Genomic DNA, 24,211 nt, shown 5'->3' on the forward strand with positions numbered 1-24,211 from the left:
ATGGCTGCACCGCCCGCGCCCCACGATCACTTCATGAAGCTCCTCCTCCTCGGCGACAGTGGCGTTGGCAAGACCAACCTACTTCTCCGGTTCTCTGATAAACCCTTCAACACTAGTTTCATGACTACTATAGGAATAGACTTCAATGTCAAAACCATCGAGCTCGACGGCGAAACTGTGAAGCTGCAAATCTGGGACACGGCCGGACAGGAACGGTTCAGAACAATGACAAGATGTTACTACAAGGCAGCCAAGGGCGTTCTCTTGGTGTATGATATCACTAGTGAGTCATCATTCAACCACATCAGAAATTGGATTGGTGACATGGAGGAAAAGCATCGTCCTTCTGTAAATATGAAGAAGATACTGGTGGGAAACAAGGCTGACATGGATGAGAGCAAAAGGGAGGTGCCGAAATCTAAAGGTCAGGCTCTTGCTGATGAGTACGGCATCAAGTTCTTCGAAACAAGTGCAAAGACAAACATGAATGTTGAAGAAGTTTTCTGTGCGTTAGCCAGGGATATCAGGCCAGAATTATATAATTCTTCCAGAAGCATGCCTGAGTGTCTAGGACTTGGGATTAACCGATCAGCATCACAGAGGTCATCTTGCTGCGGTTGAATAACTTGAATTGTACACAGAATGACAGAAACACAGGACATCTTATACTTCGGGTATCGAAGCACTTTTCTTTTCTTTTCTTCAATGGCGTTGGCTTGTGTTTGATTTTGTGATGTCGATTAATTTGTTGTTTGCAAGATTAGAGATAAACTTCGCCGATGCTTTTCAAACTGGCGGGAACCATATATATTCATTCTTAATTGATTTTGCTTCTCGATCTATTATGAGTTCAAAACTAGAGGAGGCTTAATTAAGGTCTAAATCTTACCCTAGCTAGCAAGAATTCTCTCCTAAAACCATAGCTCTCCTCTGTATTCTTTTGCTATGTTTGGCCAAACCAGTGTATTAGAGAACGGATCAAAAGAACTTAGAAGTTCTTAACAACGAGTAAAATGGAAATTTCGTTTACATCGGTAATTTTTGTAACGATTCCAAACACTTCTATCTCGAGAATCACTAATTATATATTCATTAATGAAATAAGCTCGACATTAACTTTGACAATGGAGACATACCTTGGGCTATCAATTTCGACACGACATGTTAATACGACTCGAAACCAGTACGAAATAAAACGGGTTGAAATGACACGATTAAAAAGCAAGTCAGCGACGGTCAACCCGCTATGACTCATTTATTAAATGAGTTAACGATGGATTAACCCACTAACACAAAATGAACCTGCATAACACGTTTAATAAAAAAGTCGAACTAAATTTTATATAAAATACCTGTACAAAAGCTAATTTAAATGGTAATATTATATGTATATAATGGTTTAGTAAGTCTTTTTCATTTTGAACTAGAATTTTGGGTAATACATTAATTTTTTTTTGTTTGATTCTTGCTTCAGTTAGTTATTTTATCTAAAAAATGACATGATATATTCATTAAATGAGTTAAACAAGTTGGAAACATGTAACCCGTTTAATAAATAGGTTGAGTTTGAGTTTAAATTTTTGATACGATTATTAAATAAGTTAGGTTTGAGTTTACATTTTATGACACATGAGACACTTTATCTCGACACGAACATAACCTGTCACGATCCATTGACAGCCCTAGACATACCACACTCTATTGTATATTGAGCTTGCATGTATTTCCATTATAATGCAAATATAGACCTTGATTTTACAAGTTTGTCGCGAATGAGATGGCTAGTTGCGCTTATATGTCATATGAACTTTATTTTGTTTCTCAATATTTTCGACTGATCATGAGATATATACATACATGCATTACTTTATCGTCATTTATATTGCCATGAGCCGATCGATTAATGATATTTATATTGCCTGGAGCCGATCAATGAATGAGTATCATTAAATCAATTATATATCTTAGTTTACCTAGAGTCCATCACAATTCATCCGGAATTTACACACCGATAGTTATGATATTCCTAAATCTTGTAGATGCACTCCATTGAGCCACATTGGGTGAACAAACTGATTCATTGAAGTTCTTTACGATGTACTCTTAACTTATCTCTGTTAGGAAAAATTGTAAAGGTAGAAGAATAGTGTGACATTAGGTTAAAACGCGCACACAACATCATCCAATCTAATATTTGGGCCTAAAACATCAACTGTGCTTCACAAGCCCAACCCACTTTGCCATAAAACTTGATAGGACTAGTATGGTAGGATGTTTGGAAAATCGAGTCAAATGGTCCAGCACCGAGAGCTGTCTCATCTGTAAAACAAAGCGAGGCTGCGAGTCTCTCTGACCACACCCTCCTTCTCCGCCGTGAGAATACTAGTCCCTCCCACTCTCAAACCACCACAATTCTAATAGCTCTCTTCACAACCATTTGAACTCTTGATCTACAGAAAAACAATGGCCACCAAGTTGCAGATATTTACCGGATTGACCATGGCTTCTTCAACTCCCGCCTCCTCGTTCCAGCCTCCCTCCTCTTCCTCCCCCAACACCCTCTCCATGGTCAGAAGACCTCTCACCACTTCATTTTTCAACGCCGGAGGTACACACTCACACACCCTCTCTCTTTTTGCTGATCAAGTTTAAGTTTCGAATCAAAGTTTTAGTTTTTATTGGACTGTGGATTTGGTCTCTTTATCAAAGTCATTATCTTGTTGTGGGGAATTGGGAAAGTGATTAGCTTTCTGGGTTTCAAGTGGAGTTGTCATTTTAGCATTAACAATGCTCACACTTTTTGAATGGTTGTACAACTTCAGTTGGAAGGTCAAGATAACTAGTTAGTTTAACTACTGTCAAGAGTGTTCAATGAAGACATCCTATAAGCGTGTTGCGGTACTGTGTGTTAAGTTGTGCAGTTTACACTTGTTTCTACTTTGCTTAGTTTCTCTTAGTGGCCTTAGGTTGTTGGCGGGGGAAAGAACTGACCTGGGTCATTTTGGGTATTGTATTTGGCTATTGGCTAAAGAGCATTGTGCCGTGTTTGTCGAGTTGATCTGAATTCTGTGGAGTTGTTGCTTCTGGCTGTGTTTTTTCCTTTTTGGGGTGGGGCTGGTGTAAAATATGCAAGAAGTTTTGAGGAGGCGGAGCAAGGTCACATATTTGTGCGAAAGGGTGAAAATTTAGGTTTCTTTGTGAGTTCAGAGAGATTCCATTTTCATTTCTGAACGTGCAGTTAGTTTTTTTTTTAATATGCTTTGTACTTAATATCAAGTGTTGTATTTCTTAATGTTTGCTTATTGTGGCTCTCTATATTCGTGTTTGGTAATGTAAGAAATCATTTTGGTAGTGTCCTAATACTTTAATAGCAGTGGACTTTGAAATATTGCAACAAATTTGTAGTTTTCAGCCTCAATTGTCTGGTGGTCACTCTACTCGCTAATACCTGCTCTTTTTACATATTTTATTATAATCTTTATATATTTTCCGGCATAAGCATGATGACTAATCAGAAGAAATACTTGAAAAGTACATTATGTAGATACACTTTTTCTATCAGAAACAACACAGACATAGTTAGTTCATTTCTGAAGTCAAGTTCGTGTTTTTTGATTTTATGAGCCTACATTATATGTAATATGGTGCCGTTATTGAACTCTACTGGGTGTACTATGCATCTGGAAAAGCAGGCATTACCTAGGTTCCTGAAATAATTCACTTTCTATTATTTCTGTAATTCTGAAAAAGTATAGTGGTATGCTAGTTTGCCAGTGTTGTTTATTTAACCCGTGTCTCTTACACTATTTCTTAGTAGAGTTACTGTTAAGAATCTCAACTTTAGTTGAGGAAATGCAACAGGGGTAAGCAATGTCATTTTTTCTCCATCTTGTTTTCTTATCAGGCCCTCATCATGTAAAATGTAATAATGACATGGAGCAGCCTGGTAAAGGCAAGAATGTACAAAAATGGCATGTGACTGTTGCCTTCTTTTATACTAAGTTTCTATTGCTAGCAGTCATACTGCTTAAGCAAGTTTGCTGTTATTCTCATGTCAACTTTAAAATTGAACTTATGTGTTTGTGTTACAATTAACGGCCTTCTTATTTGCCTAATTTCCTGTTTGGTATGTCCATGTGACTTGAATTGCATATTGAAACTTAAAGATGTCAGTGTCACACATTTATTAGATGCCAAGGTGAGAACATGAAAGTGATTTTGATATTTGACTGATGAAGTGGTTAGTGTATATGGACAATTGGAAAGAAACAAAAAGTAATCATATGGTTAAGAGTTTCATCTTATGCTACCCGGTTGTGAAGTTTTAAATAACTTTGCACTCTCTAGAGTTTTAGGTTATGATAATGTTCAAGTCCCAGTTGAATATAAGTTTTGGTCATAACACATATAAAACTATAGTCTACAGTTTATTCGTTGTGGGCTATGGAAACTGTCTACACGCCACCTACAAGTAGATATCTACAAGAAGGTATTATCTCCCGTCTTATATTTACTTTTCTTTCAGTGGGAGCTCTAAAAGTTGAAGTCATTAGGATTGCTCCTTCCAGCAAGCGATATCATTCGAGACAACGTGGAGGTGCTCTTGGTGCCCGTATGAACCTTTTTGACCGGTTCGCTAGAGTTGTTAAGGTGACATCTTGTAAATTGATAGCCTAACCCGTATTGGCATGATTATAACAGTATGATTCTTTTTTGTTTTGTTTTACATTTATATGTAGTACCTTCCTTACACACGTTTTACTGATTGCAGTCATATGCAAATGCACTCATAAGTACATTTGAAGATCCTGAGAAAATCTTGGAGCAAGCAGTTCTCGAAATGAATGACGACTTGACAAAGATGCGTCAGGCAACAGCACAAGTAATGCTATATTCTCAAAAATTTGAATCATTTCATCACATTCTTTAGTACAAGTATCCGGATGTTTCTTGCAATTTCTTGTGTTTGTTACTCATGTTCTAGACTTTGCTCATGTTCATTGTATATTTACCATCTTCTATTTGCGTCAGTTATCTCTGTCTTACTTTTTACAGTTCCTTCTATCAAGTTGTTATATTAGTCAATCTGTTTCTATGATTTCTTACATGAACCATAAGAGGTTATTGTACTGAACTTCTGGGAATTATAATTGTCTGCATTACTTTACTAATATATATATATATATATATATTTTTTTTTTCCTCTGAAGGTACTGGCTTCTCAAAAACGGTTGGAAAATAAGTACAAAGCTGCACAACAAGCTTCTGAGGACTGGTAATGTAGATGGGATGGTTGTCTAATTTTACTAGTATTTCAAGTGACTTGTATATCCACAGTCTTTATTTCATGTAGGTATAAAAAAGCCCAACTAGCTCTTCAGAAAGGAGAGGAGGATCTTGCACGTGAAGCTCTGAAGAGGCGTAAATCTTTTGCGGCAAGTCTATTCAGTAGTTGAACCTTTTGTGTGTTCACACATTTCATGCTTACTTTTTATTTTTTATTTATTTTTATTTAGAGAAAGTTTTTCATTTCAACTGTTTTTCTGCACAACTACGTGCTTTGACTTGTTTAGCTACAGTTGACAATCAAAAGACTAGTAACCGAATGTATGAATAACATGAATATACAAATTAATTATTCTTTCTTGATTTATTATTTCAGGACAATGCTAATTCTTTGAGAACTCAACTTGATCAACAAAAAGGTGTCGTTGAGAATCTTGTGTCTAATACAAAGGTAAGCTATTTCAATTTATGTGTTTTAGAATTGACTTCTTTGGTTACATCTGATGTCCAGTCTTTTTGCATGTTATGACTGTAAAGATTAGCCATCTGAATGATCTGATGGCATGTCAGAATCCAGCTTTTTATTTGAAGCTTGCAATTTAAATTTGCTAATTGGTTTACTATCTATTTTTGGTGGAAAACAAGTAGTATTTACGTGTTTACGAGCTTTTATGAACTTATGAAATATGAATCATAGATTGAAAGAAACCAAAGATGATTAAAGAACATTTTTTTTTCCGATGAAGAATGACAATTGAGGAGAGAAGCATTTCATTAAAGAAAAGGATTGGAAGTATCTTTGATCCTGTGATTTTCTCTATGAGGTTTTACCTGTTATTTGTTGCAAATAACAACTTTATAAGCAAGTTTTCTCTTTTGTATGTTCATAGAAAGCTTTTTGAAAGAGATAAGCATTGAGATTTGCTTATTTTAATCAAAATTAGCTTTTTCTAGCAAATAAAATTACAAAAGTATTAGTACTGATTGCAATTATGTACATACGACTGCAATTATTATTGTATTGTGCATTTTATGTAGCTTTTAGAGAGCAAAATACAAGAGGCAAGGTCAAAAAAAGATACCCTCAAAGCACGCGCTCAGTCTGCAAAGTTTGTTGCCAATTTCTCACTTTCCTTTTCTATATAGTGTTATCTCTATTTTCTTAAGAAAGATAAAAAAATGTTTAGTCAATTTAGTTGAGTATCTCCTTAATGTTGCTGTTAATGGCCACCATACTGTTGCTTCAGGACTGCTACTAAAGTGAGTGAAATGGTAGGGAATGTCAATACAAGTAGCGCCCTTTCCGCTTTTGACAAGATGGAAGAGAAAGGTAAGGAAGCTGTCGATTTGAAATGCCTTTAGCTAGGTCACGCTTCTCTTTTATTAGATTCATTATCACTTATACTGTTAACGAAAGGCCATTTGTTGATAATTATAAAATCTAATCTTTTGATAGGGAGTTTGCTTTATATAATAAGGTTGCAGGGGGCTAATAGTGTCTTACTCCGTTGGAGTTAAATTATCAGGGATGTTACTTTCATTATGCCTGGTGCTGTATAGAAATTTCTGTTTGCACAAGTGATTGACTCTAGGCACATGGTCATGTGTGTTGCATGTTAATTGGCTATGAATTATTTGTGAAAGCCATGTGTATGTACCACTGAATCTTTATGTTAACCATATGGATGCACATTAACTCTCTTTTTTTCTTTTTTTTTTATTAATAGTTTTGGCTATGGAATCCCAAGCAGAAGCTCTTGGCCAGTTAACTACAGATGATTTGGAAGGAAAGGTAAGGACTCATCGTCTTCGGTACTTGTTTCATGATTGTTTTGTGTGTCTATAATCAATATTATTTCCTGATTGATAAGACTGATGGAAAGTGGGTAGTGAGAACAGATCAGACGGGTTTAGAAAAATAATATGGAAATTGTCAAAGAGGAAGCTCAACAACTTGTTGAAAATGGTGGCATAGTTCTAGCAGTATTAAGGCATACATATATACATACATGCATACAAGCAGTGGGTAGGACTGTAGGAGCATAGATTTCAATCATTCATCACGTGTAGGCGGTATAGCATACTATCTCTCGAGTCTGGATATCATTATCATTTCGTCACGTGTATCAATTAAAAAAAAATTCCAAACTAGCTTCTTTGTTTCAACTGCCCTTCGGTTATCTATATTTCACTTCAAAGGCAAAGAAAGCTGCTGGATTTCAAATGTCCTTGTTGTTTAGCTGTCCAATCGATAGCAGTAGGTTGGCCATTTAACCTACTTATGATTGTGTCCATGCTGAAATTGGATTTCATATCATTTTCAAATCTGTACCAAATTGCAGTTTGCGATGCTAGAGAGCTCTTCTGTTGATGATGATCTTGCAAACTTGAAGAAAGAACTGTCTGGTAGTTCAAAGGTATAACTTTACCATGCAGGACAAATATATATTCTTGAAAAGTGCAGTTACTTTAGGTTCTTAAACTTTTCATTATTTGCTCCTAACAACGACGGTCATTGCACTTTTTCTTTTGCTTGTTCCTCCAAACAGAAAGGAGATCTTCCGCCTGGAAGAACTGTTACTCCGAGTTCAGACAAGGCATATCCATTCAAGGATTCTGAAATTGAAATGGAGCTTAATGAATTGAGACGGAAAGCGCAGGAGTTCTAAGTTTAGCCCGGCAAGCACAGATTTCAATTCTTTAAACACAAATATGAAGTTGGTTTCATCAAAGTACCGGCTAGCATCTGTATAGTAGAAGGCCTACAGATTAATGTTGTATAGCTAGAGGCTAAACTTGGAAGCAAAGTTCCTTTTGTTAAAGTAGACTCTAATTGTTAGTCTGCAGCAAGCTAGTTTCTTTTTGCTTTGAATTACATAGCGGATTTACAATTAGAATACTATGTTTGGCATAAGTTTTGAGCTCAAGAAGACATTACTCGGTAGGCAACTGTGGTCAGTGGTTTGACTGCTTCATTTTATTGGAAATTCAGAATTCAGATTTTGGATTTAAACTACTATTTCTATTTTGGGTGCGGTAATTTCTAAGTTTTTTCTTACATCAAAAGCTACGCTTCTCTTCTGGGTTTTGGGTAGAACGGAGGCCGCCTCATAATACAAGTATTGTTCTCCTAGTACATATATATAAGTGATATAACATAACTGGTGTGCCTATGATCTTGCTGATAGAGCAAACCTCTCTTAGGCTTTTGAAATAGTCCAACAATTCTTCGTGAGCAGGAAGGTTGTCCTTGATCACAGTGACCTCTCTGAAATTCTTGATCCATTCCTCCAAGCGTGGAAAGTTGGCTTCTAAAAGCTTCGCACCAGCTGCTTCTTCCATCTCTTGAAACCAACCAGCTATCCATCCAAAGGTCAGGTCTGCCATTCCAACTTTGCCCCCTCCAAAAAATTTCTTTTCTCCTATCCCTTGCTCTTCCATTATTTTCAACACTTCTTGTGCCTCTTTTCTTGCTTTATCATGTTCTTCCCCAACTATGTGAAATAACTTCAAAAAAATGGGGCTCTACATCCCCAATACTCATAATCAGTCATCTTATCCATGTAAATAAATTTTTATGAATTTATTTGCATTTTCTATAATATATAGTCAACAGTTCAATTGTTCAAATTTGGTGTATGCTTGTGCAATATGGACCCAATAAATCGAAATGCAATGAATATCATATCAGAATATATCTCACCTTGTCTTCCCCAAATTTAATCCAAAACCGAGCTATGGCCCTCTCATAAGGCTTCTCGGAAAGCAAGGGATTTTGTGGCCACACCTCCTCAATGTATTCAAGAATAACAATGGACTCCGATATTGGTTTTCCACCATGAACGAGCACCGGGATCTTCTTGTGAACTGGGTTTCATGCAAATATTCATATCTAGTTGGACCCGGCATATTAGTGGTCAAAATTTAAGAAGGGAGAAAAGAGCATTCCAAAAGGAAAGTTCAAACTTGGAGAGAATTATATATTCAATAAAGAGTACTGCAAAGTGCAAACTATAGGGAAGATCACAAGAGAAGATCATAATGGAAGAAGTTAAATTGTTTTGAGCATGGCCTAGTCCATATGGTTACAGAGCAATATGGGCTCTGGAGCTCAAAGGTGTTAAGTATGAGTATATAGAAGAGGATTTGAGTAACAAGAGTAATTTGCTTGTACAGTACAACCCAATTCACAAGAAGATCCCAGTTCTTGTTCACAATGGTAAGCCGATTTCCGAGTCCAGTGTCATCCTCGAGTACATTGAAGAGACTTGGCCTGGAAAACCCTTGCTTCCTTCTCTTGAAGACCCCTCATAGGAGAGCCTCAGCGCGGTTCTGGACCAAGTTTATAGATGACAAGGTGATCATTTCACTCATTAGTCATCATTTTTACTTCAGGATGGACTTTGTGATTATTAGTACTTACATAATGAAATTATTTCTTTAATTATGTGCAATGCAGGCTCTTCCATTTGCGATGTTGTTGATGACTGAGGGAGAAAAACTAGAGGAGGCAGCGAAAGAGGTGAAGGAGATACTTAAGATCCTGGAAGAGCAGGGTCTAGGAGAGAAGGAGTTCTTTGGTGCCAGTGAGATTGGAATGGCTGACTTGGTCATGGGATTTATAGCCTCTACTTTTGGAGTTATTGAAGAACTGGCTGGTGTCAAAGTGCTGAATGGGGATGAGTTCCCTGGCTTGTGTAACTGGATTAAGAACTTTAAGGAGAACCCTGCAATCAAAAAGAACCTCCCTGCACCTGATCAACTGTTTGTGTATTAAGCAGAAGAGGGAGATGCTTGTTGCTCAAAGGGTAGCATAATATTATGATTTATGAGAGTAAACTTTTATTGTACTCGTAAGTTTTGCTCATGTTTATGGTTTAAGAACTAGTCTTGCCACACATGTGCTACGAATAAGTAAAATCGAATTGTAGTATGAATCGAGATTTTCCTTTAACCATTTGAATAGAACTGCTTATGTATACACAGCCTGCGTATGATGAAGATTTGAGAATGTTGTGACAGAATCATGACAATTAGATCATTTCATCAAACCATTAGAAAAATATTTTGTGGCTGAATGACTACCAATTATTGGATAAGTTTATAGACACTAAATAAATTTATTTGGTCTTGTTGAAGCAGAGGAGAGTCTTTTGTTTGATAATCCAGAATTTTTTTGAAAGAAGACTAATCTTTTTCAACAAGGTTCTCTTCCACTTATTCATACTTGAGTTTTTAGACTCTGTAATGAAGGTGGACTAGGCTGTGTCCATCAGCTTCACTTCTTCCATTTATTTAAACAAGCGTTTTCATTTTCCCTTCAACACCAGCCCTCAACAGAAGATTGGCTTCTTCCATTTCTCTGGTATAAATTAATTTGGAGTCAAATGTTCTGATTAATTTTAGGAGTTTGGACGATTAATAATCTACTAGTATATATAACTTGGTTGACAAGTTTTTTCTTTGTTTAAAAACCTTATCTCTACCAGCAACTTATGATAAGGGAAGTAAAAAAATGAAAACAGAGGACAAATTGGTTTCTCCCCCACAATGAAAGAGACCCGTCCAGAACGCAGTGCATTATTGACCTTTTTTAGAGGCTAAAGAGTAACATCTGGCAGAATATAATCTTAAGCTATATATATAACTAAGTAGAGTAAGAAAATGTACAGAAGGAAGAAGCATATGGAGGAAGTGAAGGTGATAGGATTTTGGTCAAGTCCATATGTTTACAGGATTACATGGGCTCTGAAACTCAAGGCAGTCGCTTATGAATATCAAGAAGAGGACATTTTCAACAAGAGTGATTTGCTTCTTCAGTACAACCCAATGCACAAAAAGGTTCCAGTTTTTGTTCATGGTGGAAATCTAATTGTAGAGTCGGGTATTATTATGGAGTACATAGATGAGACCTGGCCGCAGAACCCTCTGGTTCCAACAGACCCTCACACAAGGGCTGCCGCTCGATTTTGGACAAAGTTTGTAGATGACAAGGTATCACACCTGCCTTTCCTTCCTGGAGAGTTTCTGGTAATGCTTCTATAATGTTGCCTAAACTGACTGGTTATTTGTGCAATTTAGATGCAGAACTTAATCGGATTCTACAAAAGAGCTGGAGAAGAGCAAATTAAGGCAGTGAAAGAAGCCCGGGAGTGTCTCAAAATCTTGGAGAACCATGGCCCTGAGGAGAAGAGGTTCTTTGATGGTGACAAGATTGGAATGACAGACTTATCCATGGGATGGCTTGCATTCTGGCTTGAGCCAATGGAAGTAGAAGCTGGTGTACAAGTTCTGGAGGCCAATATCTTCCCTCGCTTGCACGCATGGATTAGAAATTTCAAAGAGGATCCTGTGATTAAAGAAAATCATCCTGACCAAACTCGGCTGATAGCCTATTTCAAGCAGCTAAGGGAGAAGTTTACCAAGCCCGTGACTCAGTGAGGCAGTGACTACTTGAACTCCTAGTCATAATTTCAAACGACAACGCATGTACCCTACGTAACCAATAAGAGAACCAATAAACAAGGAATGTATTCACTGATATATTTCAATAATGCATCAAATACAGTTGTTACTGAATTGAAAAGGCCATAGTTGTGTGTTTTGCATGTCAAATGATTTATATTTACTTGTCGAAAAAAAAAACTGATTTATATATAACTAACGACATAACATAAAATGAAAGATCAAATTTTATCTTGAATTAACATAGAGATTGTGTGTGACATAGTTCGCAGCCCTTTTTGGTTTCTTCTTAACTAAGGGAGAACAACAAGTGAAAGCAACAAAAGAAGGGCTAAAGTGATTGACGCCGAAAGCTTCCCTCACTTAAATGCATGAATTCAAAGATTCAGGGAGTTTCCCACAATCAAAGACACCGTTCCCGATTGCAGAGCCAATGTTGACCTTTTTCGAAGGCCGAAGTGCAACATTTCTGGCTTCAGCACAATCTTAATTAAAAACACTAGCTAGCTTAGTAGCTTGCGAAAACTTTTTTTTAAAAAAAGAAAATCAGCTTGCGAGAACTTGCTTCTGCCGAGTCTCAAACAATAATGTTAATTTAGCTAGCTATTAGCTGATTCTGCAATTTTTCTTATTTATCAAATAAAGTTCGCAGCTTGATCGAATAAACATATATCTCATGGACTTTTACATATGGCTATATTTTATGATATATATTTGTATATATGTATGAAACTGAGTCAATAAATTCGATCGATCTAACTTTCAAGAACATTATTGGGCATTCAGTCATGTTAATTACTGATCAAGAAAATCATGGGGTATAGAGAGAGAGAGAGAGAGAGAGAGAGAGAGATGGACGCGTTCGATCTCTATACGCTAGTCTGGTTTACACGATTAATAATTGTTTAGTCTATACTAGAGAACTTGGTTGACAAGTTTTCCAATGTTTAAAAACCTTATCTATACCAGTAACAACATATGAAAAGGCCGGAAAGGTTTTAAAAACAAAGACAGAGGACAAATTGGTTTTTTCCCCCACAATGAAAGAGACCCTTCCAGAACCCAGTGCAATGTTGACCTACCTTAGCCATGGGATGACTTGTATTCTGGCTTGAGGCCAATGGAAGTAGGAGCTGGTGTGTAGACAGGTCATTTCGTCATGCATATTCATGTTTTTGTTTTTGGTCGTGCGAAGGCTTTCCATCTAAATAATCTGATAAACCAGGTTATGCTTAAAAAGAAGACTAATCTTGTTAACAAAGTTAATTCTCTCTCACATAAAAAGAGGACAGAAGGCTTTTTGGTAGAGCCCATATGAGTGATAGGACTCTCGTAACGAAAGCGACTGGGCGTGCATGTTCCTAGCAGCTTCATCACTTCTTCCAATATTTCTGTAACCTGCCTTCCAATATAACTATATAAGGATTATTGGCTTCATATGTGGTGTTACTATTTTACAAATATGTGCTCATCTTTTGTCAACTTTAGGAAGATATATATGGTCTAGCATGACTTGCTTGACTAGTATGACTTGCATGACTACATAGAAATTTCGTCAGAAGTAGCAAACAAAGGACAAATTGGCCTCTAATCCTTCCAAGCCTGATATATATACATATAGAAACCAGTCTAGGATCATAACACTATAACCAGCGAAAATGGCTCAAGTTACAGTCTTAGGGTTTTGGCCTAGCCCATATGTTTACAGGGTTATCTGGGCACTTAAACTCAAGGGTGTAGAGTATGAGTATGTTGAAGAGGATGTGTTGCACAACAAGAGTGATAGTCTTTTGAAATACAACCCAGTCCATAAGAAGGTTCCGGTTCTGATTCATGCCGGAAAACCAATCGCAGAGTCCGCTGTTATTCTTGAGTACATTGAAGAGACGTGGCCAGAGAACCCCTTGCTTCCTAAAGACCCTCATGAACGAGCTTTGGCCCGATTCTGGACCAAGTTCGGTGAGGACAAGGTAATAACTCAACTATTTTAATTTACAATATGTGATATCGATCAGATGAGTCATTCCACCGGCCATGGACTTTTTGACAATTGATGAAATCTACGACATAACATAAAATGAAAGATGAAATTTCATCTTACTTGAACTAATATAGAGATTTTGTGTGACATAGAACATAGCCCTTTTTACTTTCTTCATGACTGAGGGAGAACAGCAAGTGAAAGCAACAGAAGAAGTGCAGGAGCTTCTGAGAATCTTGGAAGAGCAGGGCCTCGGAGACAAGAAGTTTTTTGGAGGAGATGAGATTGGAATGGTTGATTTAGAATTCGGGTGGCTACCTTGGTGGTTGGATGTCATGAGTGAAGTAGCTGGGGTTAAAGTGATTGACGCCGCAAGTTTCCCTCGCTTACATGCATGGATGCAAAGGTTCAAGGGCCTTCCCACAATCAAAGAGACCCTTCCTGACCGCAGTTCAATGCTGACCTATTTCAAAGCTCGAAGAGTAACATTTCTTGCTCTAGCAAAATCTTAAACACTAGCTGGAAGTTGACACGAAGAAGTGGCCTCTAGTCCATTTCTAGCCCATGACTATTTTACAAATACACAATAGATTATATTTTGTTTTGGGATATTCTTATACATGTGCTTCAAACTAGTTTAAGTATTATCTAGTCAAGTGTATAAGTTGATAGAGTTCGTTAAAGAATATATCATCTGTTGTAAATCCCTTTATAAGAGGGTATCATCTATTAATAATACAATTCAGTTTTATCCTCGTACTTAGTGTGTTCTCCGTTCTCTCTCTACGTTTCTCTAAAATATATTTTTCTAATTCATTGTAGTCAGATTTCTTGTCAATTTTAAGAAGGTTAATGGCCTATCATGGCTGGCTTGAAAAGTTTCTGTTTCTGTTAGAAAAACTGACATGAAGAAGTGACCTCTAGTCCATTTTCAACCTCGTACATTAAAGTCCAAGATAATTAAGATAATCGAGTTGAATGTGAGGCATATACTGTATATAAACGTAGAAACCAGTCGAGGAGCTAGAAACAGACATGGCTCGAGTTACATTGTTAGGATACTGGCCTAGTTCATTTGTTTACAAGGTTATCTGGGCACTTAAACTCAAGGGTGTAGACTATGAGTATGTTGAAGAGGATGTGTAACACAACAAGAGTGATCGTCTTCTGAAATACAACCCAGTCCATAAGAAGGTTCCGGCTCTGGTTCATGCCGGAAAATCCATTGCAGAGTCCGTTGTTATTCTTGAGTACGTCGAAGAGACATGGCCACAGAACCCTTTGCTTCCTAAAGACCCTCATGAACGAGCGTTGGCTCGGTTCTGGACCAAGTTCGGAGAGGACGAGGTAATTAATGATCGATAACTCTAACTATTTTTACAGCGTAATGTGAGCATACATGCATGACAAGTGACAATTGACATAACATAAAATGAAAGATCAAAATTATCTTATTTGAACCAACATAGAAGGTTTTGTGTGATATTGAGCAGAGCCCTGTTTGGTTTCTTCGTGACTGAGGGAGAAAAACAAGTGAAAGTAACAAAAGAAGGGCAGGAGCAGCTGAAAATCTTGGAAGAGTAGGGCCTCGGAGACCAGAAGTTTTTCCGAGGAGACAAGATTGGAATGGTTGATTTAGAATTCGGGTGGCTAGCTTGGTGGCTGGATGTCATGAGTGAAATATCTGGGGTTAAAATGATTGAAGCCGAAAGTTTCCCTCGATTACTTGCATGGATTCAAAGGTTCAAGGAGTTTCCCACAATCAAAGAGACCCTTCCTGATCGCAGTGCACTGCTGACCTATTTCAAAGGCCGAAGAGCAACAATTCTTGCTTTAGTAAAATCTTAAATACTGTTTGTTAGAGCCTGCTTCTGCTGAGCTTCTACTTTGATAGCTGCTTCAATAACTCCAGGAAATAAGAGCTGGCATGCCAGCTTGAATAAACTTATTAATGACGATTATGGCATAGAAATATATTTTGCTATATGAAATGGTCCGTATTTTCCATTAAGTTCAAGAACATTAGCCATCTAGTCAAGGAGAGAGAGAGAGAGAGAGAGAGAGAGAGAGAGAGAGAGAGAGAGAGAGACTAGACATGGTTTCTGTAGATATTCAAGTTCCAAGTATCAATTGTATAAGAAAGTTAGTCAAACAAGACGGGACATATCAATATGACAAAATATTGGTTACGCGTCCAATTTTTAGTAATTCGACAGTTTAGTCTTTCATGTTTCAATTTCAACTAATCACTTCTTATATTTTTAAAATTTTAAACAATTAGGTCATTCTGTTAAGTCTCCGTCCAATTATACTGTTAAGTGGTTTTTCCCCTCTTATGTGATGTTTGTCAAGTCAGCAACTTAACAATGCAATTTTGGACAGAGACTTGACGGAATAACCAAATTGTTTAAAATTTGAAAATATAAGGAGTGATCAGTTGAAATTGAAACATGAATGACTAAACTGTCAAGTTACTAAAATTTAGAATAGTAACCATTATTTTGTTCATAACGTATTTTCCTCACCTAATCTTATCTACTGAGTCGCGACAGCTTGGAGCCCAAGCAGATCATAATTCAACAATATTATATATATCGAGCCAAAGAAATATGGAGGAAGTGAATGTGATAGGATTCTGGACAAGTCCCTACGTTTACAGGGTTACATGGGCTCTGAATCTCAAGGGAGTCGCTTATGAATATGAAGGTGGACATTTTCAACGAGAGTGATTTGCTTCTTCAGTACAACTCAGTGCACAAATTGGTTCCAGTTTTTGTTCATGGTGGAAAGCTGATTGCTGAGTCGTGTGTTATTATGGAGTACATAGAAGAAACATGGCCGCAGAACCCTCTGCTTCCAACAGATCCTCATGCTAGGGCCATGGCTCGATTTTGGACAAAGTTTGGAGATGATAAGGTAATTATACCTGCCTTTTCTATCTCGAGAGTTCTACTACGGTACTACCCATATGAAATGTTTATTCTGAACAGACTGCTTCTTTTGTATAATTTAGAAGCCGGAGTTTTTGGGATTCCTTACAAAAGCTGGAGAAGAGCAAATGAAAGCAGTAAAAGAAGCCCAGGAGTGTCTGCAGATCTTAGAGGAGCATGGCCTTAACGAGAAAATGTTCTTCGATGGTGACAAGATTGGAATGACAGACTTATCCTTAGGATGGCTAGCATTCTGGCTTGAGGCCATAGAAGGAGCAGCTGGTGTACAAGTTCTGGAAGACAATAGCTTCCCTCGCTTGCACGCATGGATTAAAAATTTCAAGGAAGTTCCTGGGATTAAAGAAAATCATCCTGACCAAACTCGGCTGTTAGCTATTTCAAATGGCTAAGGGAGAGGTTGACCAAGCCAGCAAGTACTTGATATCCTACTCCTAATTGCAAACAACAGCATCGTGTATCAGATATGAATAAAGGTTGTAACAGAACCAATAAACAGGGAATGATATCAGTGAATAGTTATAATCACATCAAAATTATCTTTGAAACTCTATAAGTTTCACAAACCCTTCATAAATGCATGACAAGATTTTGTGAAAATAAATGAGCAAAGGTTCGCCGTATATAATCTGGAAATTGTTGGAACTTGTGGAGATAGAAAGGGGGCATCTTTCTTTCAGATCACAGCGGCAGGGAGATCAGATTCTTTTAATAAAAAATTAAAAACATGCTCTATTCGGCCTATGTTTGTGTATTTTTAGATTTTGCTTCTGCCAGCAAAGGTTCTAGTTCGCCTTTTCGGTGTAGCTTCACAGTATCTGCATTAATATACAGCACACAAGGCATTATCATAGGCTTGTTCAACTAATCTCTTTTATCTTTCGTAGAATTATCATAGGCTTGTGGCCAACATGATGAGCTACAAGCATGGTAATCAGATTTGGAAACCAAAACTACTTGAGTTCATGCATAAATTTGATGAATTATAATTGAGAAGTTGGGAAGCTGGTTCAAGTTAAGAACTCAAGCAAGACTATTGAATGTACTACAGAATTACAGATAACGTGAATAACATATGACAGATTGACAGGAGGTGGAGAAGTTTCTTTCTTAATGCACAAACACAGGCCGTATAGAGCATGTTTGATTTGAAGTTTTTGTAATTCTGATTACATAACCATGTTAATGTTGAAATTAATACGAGAATCTCTATTTCACTGCATATTTGTGTGTTTTTCATGTCCATTGTTTCATGTAAGTTCTCAGATGGACTTAAATGTTTTTGCTCCATTTTAGCTAAGGCGAATGTTTTTGCTGAAAAAATAGAGCTATAAAGTCAACAATATGTAATGCAAGAACAATGTACCTGTACAACCTCCAATGTGTTTCCCCCCTGTCCATCAGAAAGTGAAATTTGAGATTTTATTATAATTTAAAAAAAAAACATAAGAACAACTATAGAAATTACAACACATTGTTGCCCATTATCAAGAATTTATTTCAGCAACACAGAAGTCTGTCCATACAGCCTACTCATTATATAGCCAAATTGAGAGTGCAATTCTCCAAGCAATGTTGAATGTACTACGAAAATTTGTTTATATTCTGTCCTTTCTTAGCTAAACAATATGGAGAAAAGAAACATGTGCGGACCAGAGGAGAATTCAAGGAGTCTTCTTTACAAACTTCTTTTTTTAAGGCTTTACAACCTTAGAAAATCAGATTCTGTGTTTCAAAAGAGAGAAATGAGGGCATATTATTGGGATTGAGGTTTAAGAAAAAATAAATTAAAACAAGAGGATAATAAAAACGTATTCAGCAAGTCAGCATTTTCACTAACTTGCCAAAATATTAAATCAGCAAGACCCCCAAAACTGCTTCGTATGATATAAACCCATGGTATCAAAGAAAAAAAAAATATGCGCAAACTAGAGAAGAACTCAAGGTGTCTTCTTTACAAACTTTTTTTTTTTGAAAGGCTTTACAAACTTTTATATGAGGCCTTAGAAAATCAGATTCAGTGTTGCGAAAGAGAGAAATGAGAGCATATTATTAGGATTGAGTTTCATGAAAAGTATAAAATTAAGCTGATGAAAAAACATATTCAGCAAGTCACCATTTTCACTAACTTGCCAAAATATAAAAACAGCAAGACCCCCAAAACTGCTTCGTATGATATAAACCCATGTTCTCAGTTTGGACATAAGCAAGATGATGCTAAAAAATTAGGTGCTTCACCTATGAGGCAAATGCCAAGTTATGAGCATACTGCATACATTATCACATCCAACGTCTTGAAAAAAGTAATGGACTACTTTGATTAGGAGGTGCCACGCGCATACTCAGTATAGTTAATATGCTTCCCTACACCTCTAACATATAGCCTAAACATGCATACTCAGTATAGTTAATATGCTTCCCTACACCTCTAACATATAGCCTAAACATGCATCCACCCTTGAATCAGTCTTACATCAATTGATCTAAATTAGTATTCGAGTCATTTTAGAACATACAGGCATATCTCGGAGCTTTAGGGAAACAAATAGTCATTATAAAGATGATTGCTTACCAATAAAAACATTCGGGACAGTGTGTTGCCCTGTAAGCCTCTCCAACACCTTCTGCACCTGTGGTCCTTGGGCACCTGGTAAAATATCGGAAAAAAAAACAAACAAACAGATTGCACATAATTACATCAAATCTTAAGGCGCAACTGATAAACCAGAGCTGGTTTCAAACAATGCCTAATATTCATTTCTCAATCAATCACAGGTAACTATTACACACCAAACCATTCTATCATACATTTGAAATGTGTTCACTAAAACTCAAGCAAACCAAAAAACAAAACTTGCATATATAATTAAAAGTTGATGAGACCACACACCTAGTTCATCCAATTCAATCACCGTTGGCTCCACACCAAGCCTTTTGAACAAGGATTTCACCTCCAAGGAGTACCTGACAACAAAACCACCCAAAAACCCAATTCAAATATCTCAAAAAAGAATCCAAATTCACAACAAACATTAACATACACAGAGAAATTCGATTAAATTATACTCACGAACACCAAGTTTTGGAATAGACCACAACTGGATTGTCCTCCACAGTCTTCTTGACGCTCTCTTCAAGACGAGAACCGAACGAGGAGGAAGACATAGACTTGACCGACATGGGTCTCCTGACATTGATCCTGGAACAAGTGCTTATGATGCTGGAGGTGCTTCTGTTGTTGGTCAGAGGAATGGAGCAAATGTAGGAGCAGTTAGTAGAGGAAAGAATGCGAGAGGAATTCAGAGAAACGGATTTGAAGCTTGTGAGATTGGAGGAGACTGCCATTGTTGCCGTCTCTCGCAGCTTTCTTGGAGCTTTTTGCTTATTGTTTGGCAAGCTATGAACCGAACCCCTTTGCTTGGTTTGGTCGATGTTCCTTTTTGTTTTACTTTCTTTGGGTTTTTAACTGTTGGACATTTACGGACAGATGTGAAGTGAGAAAGCATAAGTCTTTGTCCAAGTCGTCCCTCAATTTCAAACGAATTATACTGTGTCCCTATAAATGAAACATTTAGGTCGATGGATATTATCTTTTCATATTAGTACTAAACTACTAGCTACCAGCTAGCTAAGAAGCACAGACACTTCATTTTGGTCGTGTGTTTCGTGTCAGGCACACGCATTCTAATTGAATACGATGTGTCTTTAACCATGTAATTATGTTGGATACGTAAAGATACGTGTATCTTATACTTATAGAGAAAAAAAAACAATCAAGAGGATAACGGATTGAATGATGTCATTAGCTAGCTAGTAGTCGTGAATCAAGCAACTTGAAAAGAAAAAAAGAAGAAGTTGATTGCATTAGAGTGATTGGTCCAACATCCATGAATAGGCCTTTACATTCTTATGTTCTCAAATTTGATTACTAAGTTTCAGTTTTTTATTATTAAAAGATTCATTTCCATTAAAAAGGTGAGAGATATGAACCAAATTAAATATTCAAAAGACACGTAAAAGCAAAAGTTACCATCAAGATCAAAACCACATGCAACACTAACTAGCAAATGCCTTGTTCAGATTGTAAGGCGTTTCCAGTCTCACCACAAGTTAAGCAAATAACTACCGTCAACATTTAGTGCTCTCTCCATATCTTCAATAGTTCACTAAAACTTTTGCTATATTGAGCCACAAGCCCCATGCTTTGCACTCCAATGTTGGTAGGGACCTACTTGTACATGACCAAAGTTGAGGCCGGAAGCTGGTATCTTCCCTTTCAGATCAAATTGGCAGTAAGTCTTTGGATTTTCAAGCAAGTTGAGGTCAGCTCCTATCTTCTTAATGATGAACTCAAACAGAGCAAGATTGATGTAAAAGAACTTTCAAGAATAGTGATATTCAATATCAGATTCACACAATTTTCCCACACTTTTCCAGAAGTTGTTGAGGTGCACCGGCAATGGCCTCCCAAATCTCACTAGTTGGGTACGAAATTTGACTTTGTCCTCTAAGGGTTTGGCATTGTCTAATGATGAGGTCATTCTTCCTCTTTCATCATTCCAACAAATTTTAATTGCTCCACATTTCCTCCGAGCATGTCGGGCCAAATCAGCAAATCTAACTCCATATTTATAGTCCCGAGACATTTTGTTAAAAATCTTATATCAAGATGACGAAACAAGTTATTAGATGCATGTGCTTTACAATTTTGCAAATCATCATGTTCTTCCAACAAAAAGGTGCAACGCACTGGGAACAAGAGTTGGCTCTCGGACTGTTGCAAATACGAATGAGATTCTAAATTCTCCATGTCCATGCTCTCCTCGATCATTTCATACAAATGATAGAGCTCTGAAATCTGAATAGCCTTTATCATCGCCTACGAAGCATCTTAGTACAATTTTTAATGATGACCAAGTATCTCCCTCCACTAGTACTTTTTTGAACATCAACATCAAACCACTCAGGGTAAAAACCTGACCACAACATTCTTTTTTAGAAGTCGTAAAACTATACGGATGTAGAGTTTCACTACTGCTTGGGCGAGACAGCTTAGTTTAAAAACTTTTTTTTTCATATCGTGCTCCCACAAATATGTACCAGTTACTAGCATCCTGAGGCATATGGGTTGAAGGCAGATTTTGAATTGATATTGATCTACCAATAGGGACAGGAGGAAGTCCGGGGAATAAATTGAGTTCCGGTTTCATTGTAAGAGTTAATCGCATTGCCAAGTTTCAGTTAAAGGTTTGCACTCGCATTTGTTAAATAATTATGAGTTGGGGTTCCTAATTTTGGATCTTCGAGCGGCTCTTGATCAGATTCCTTCAATTTATTTCAAGTTTTGGTAGGAGAACAACCGATATAGTTTTACATGTCACAACTCCGAAATTTCAAGTATGAAACTCGAAAATTAAAGCCATGAAAAACTCTAAAATAATCTCAATAAATCGAAATCATCTTATCGTCACAGCGTATCGTTACTGAGTTTATAGAGCATCTCAGTTAAATTGATTATTACAAAACCAACATATAATTTAAGCATTATATCAAATGGAAGTGTAAAATCCTCTCAATCCTCACCACAAAATAAAACAAGGGAAATTCGAAGTCTTCAGAGTAGTTCGTCAATTCTGCTAATCCACAGCTGCAAAACTATCCCCTACACCATCAAATAGATGCACCGGGATTGTAAACACAGACCCGGTAAGCTTTGCAGCTCGTATGAGTAAAACAACAATATAACTCGCATATAAATACAAAAGAAAAATACCGAAAACATTTAATTATAAATGTACTCATGAGTCATTGGACGGCCCATTTGGTTGTCCAATAATATCTGAAAATATAAATGCTCATGAGAAATCGGGCAACTCATCTGTTTACCCAAATATATTTATAATACGGGTACTCATAAGAGCCAGGTACTTATTTGTTATCCCACATGTAGTACGCCGCCAAACATTGGGCAACCACCTGTTACCCAATATCCAAAAATATGGGTACTCATAAGCCGATAACCCATCTGTTACCTCTCATGCCAGTACACCGGTAGACAGACTAGAGCTCTAACTGAATCGTAACCGTCGCCAGGCCAAGGCTAGGTTCCGACATGCCAACACGTCCGAAGACAAAAAAAACATTTTAACATACTCAACTTAAAACCACGTATAATACATTCCTCACATGTTATTGTACAAAAAAACAAGTTATTCATTCTTTAAAAAAATAAATATCGGTGCGATAAATAAACTCAGTTGGAAATAGAAATGTGATAGTATATAATATAGCAACTCATATATATATATATCGATTTTACCATTTATACACATACACAACCCACTATACCATATACATATCATAGTTCGATATTTTAAAATAAAGCGTAACTATGAATCACTACTAAGGGTAGACTCATCGAAGTGAGATTTACTCACTTTATTTTCCTGAGCGTAATTTTCCGCAATTCCGAAAGCAAATCCTTACTTGTTTCGTCGTTCATCTAGATTAGATAAGATGTGATTAGAAACGTTACGTAAACCCTCAAATGCCGAAACAGTACTAATGTTAACTGTTCAGAAATTTGCGGTTTTACGAAATTACTGTTCACGCAAATACTATTCATATATTATTATTCGTATACGTACTGTTTACGTATTATTTTTCATATACGTACTGTTTACGTATTACTTTTCATATACGTACTTTTCTCTTGTAAAATACTGTTTCAGTAAATACTAATTACCGATTTACCTTTCAAAAATTATTTTTACAATTACTGTACGTAATTACTTTTTACATTCATCGTACATAAATCACTTTTTATAAAAATTTACTGTTTGAAAAATCACTGTTCACGCGCCGCCCACAGTGACAGCGCGTGGGGCCCACACGCCACTTTCAAAACCGGCACGTAGCTCGCCCACTGCCGCCCAAATCTCACCCATTTTCTCTCCTCATCCCTTCCACGGCCTCCTGCCGCCCCTGCATCACTCCACTTGCGCTCACGCGCTGCCACAGACGGCGACACGCGCCGCTCCACCACCTCCAACCACAACCACCAAATCAACACACATTCAACATGAGAAATCAAGAGCAAGAGGTGGAGATCACAACCATACCTTCACCTTGTCCAGGACTGGCCGGAAACCGCCGCAATCGCCGCCGTGAAGTCTCAGATCGAGGGGGAGAGATCGATGGAGTTACAGCTCGATTCGAGCCTCACCGCCGGTGGAATCACGTCAAGGGGGAAGAGAGGGAGCTCGCCAACGTGCCTCCGAGCTCCTGCGACGCCGGCGACGTCGAGATCGACAGAGCCGAGGCTGTGCTCCGTCGACGCTACTCGATCTCCCCCTAGGGTGCGTCGCTGTCACCACCGGTCGACGCGTCGTGGCCATGCGGTCCCAATGACACCGATGGTGTCGAGCACGGCGGCCGTAGGAGGGAGATCGCCGGCGGAAAGAGAGAGAGGGTTGGGGAGAGAGAGAGAGAGAGAGAGAGAGAGAGAGAGAGAGAGAGAGAGAAGGGCTGC

The 24,211-nt window shown here is 37.5% G+C and overlaps 6 protein-coding genes and 2 pseudogenes across 6 annotated transcripts; 6 read left to right on the forward strand and 2 right to left on the reverse strand.

Moving 5' to 3' along the window:
- Nucleotides 1-621, forward strand: LOC126783551 (ras-related protein RABE1a-like). The gene has a single exon (XM_050509034.1). It carries the CDS (start codon nucleotides 1-3, stop codon nucleotides 619-621), a length of 621 nt encoding a protein of 206 aa, XP_050364991.1.
- Nucleotides 622-2,298: 1,677 nt separating this feature from the next.
- On the forward strand, nucleotides 2,299-8,305 carry LOC126782501 (membrane-associated 30 kDa protein, chloroplastic). The gene is made up of 12 exons (XM_050507759.1): nucleotides 2,299-2,373; nucleotides 2,457-2,608; nucleotides 4,526-4,650; nucleotides 4,772-4,882; nucleotides 5,211-5,275; nucleotides 5,354-5,435; nucleotides 5,663-5,737; nucleotides 6,325-6,395; nucleotides 6,534-6,616; nucleotides 7,014-7,078; nucleotides 7,629-7,703; nucleotides 7,836-8,305. Exons 2-12 carry the CDS (start codon nucleotides 2,464-2,466, stop codon nucleotides 7,953-7,955), a joined length of 1,017 nt encoding a protein of 338 aa, XP_050363716.1. The 5' UTR covers nucleotides 2,299-2,373; nucleotides 2,457-2,463; the 3' UTR covers nucleotides 7,956-8,305.
- Nucleotides 8,306-8,394: 89 nt separating this feature from the next.
- Nucleotides 8,395-12,842, reverse strand: LOC126784089 (probable glutathione S-transferase). The gene is made up of 4 exons (XM_050509586.1): nucleotides 12,834-12,842; nucleotides 12,481-12,510; nucleotides 8,990-9,160; nucleotides 8,395-8,811 (listed from the first exon to the last, which is right to left on the reverse strand). Exons 1-4 carry the CDS (start codon nucleotides 12,840-12,842, stop codon nucleotides 8,395-8,397), a joined length of 627 nt encoding a protein of 208 aa, XP_050365543.1.
- On the forward strand, nucleotides 9,151-10,103 carry LOC126785428 (probable glutathione S-transferase; annotated as a pseudogene).
- LOC126785430 (probable glutathione S-transferase) lies at nucleotides 10,930-11,875 on the forward strand. The gene is made up of 2 exons (XM_050511122.1): nucleotides 10,930-11,280; nucleotides 11,368-11,875. Exons 1-2 carry the CDS (start codon nucleotides 10,951-10,953, stop codon nucleotides 11,725-11,727), a joined length of 690 nt encoding a protein of 229 aa, XP_050367079.1. The 5' UTR covers nucleotides 10,930-10,950; the 3' UTR covers nucleotides 11,728-11,875.
- A 529-nt stretch (nucleotides 12,843-13,371) lies between the features above and the next one.
- On the forward strand, nucleotides 13,372-14,491 carry LOC126785429 (glutathione transferase GST 23-like). The gene is made up of 2 exons (XM_050511121.1): nucleotides 13,372-13,721; nucleotides 13,885-14,491. The coding sequence occupies exons 1-2, from the start codon at nucleotides 13,410-13,412 to the stop codon at nucleotides 14,242-14,244; spliced, it is 672 nt and encodes a 223-aa protein (XP_050367078.1). The 5' UTR covers nucleotides 13,372-13,409; the 3' UTR covers nucleotides 14,245-14,491.
- Nucleotides 14,492-14,767: 276 nt separating this feature from the next.
- LOC126784090 (uncharacterized) lies at nucleotides 14,768-17,228 on the forward strand (annotated as a pseudogene).
- Nucleotides 17,229-17,255: 27 nt separating this feature from the next.
- Nucleotides 17,256-20,098, reverse strand: LOC126782580 (glutaredoxin-C5, chloroplastic). The gene is made up of 5 exons (XM_050507851.1): nucleotides 19,751-20,098; nucleotides 19,571-19,644; nucleotides 19,253-19,327; nucleotides 18,047-18,073; nucleotides 17,256-17,498 (listed from the first exon to the last, which is right to left on the reverse strand). Exons 1-5 carry the CDS (start codon nucleotides 20,023-20,025, stop codon nucleotides 17,422-17,424), a joined length of 528 nt encoding a protein of 175 aa, XP_050363808.1. The 5' UTR covers nucleotides 20,026-20,098; the 3' UTR covers nucleotides 17,256-17,421.
- Nucleotides 20,099-24,211: the final 4,113 nt, after the last annotated feature.

Source organism: Argentina anserina, chromosome 2, assembly GCF_933775445.1.
Source record: "Argentina anserina chromosome 2, drPotAnse1.1, whole genome shotgun sequence".
NCBI classification, from domain to species: Eukaryota; Viridiplantae; Streptophyta; class Magnoliopsida; order Rosales; family Rosaceae; genus Argentina; species Argentina anserina.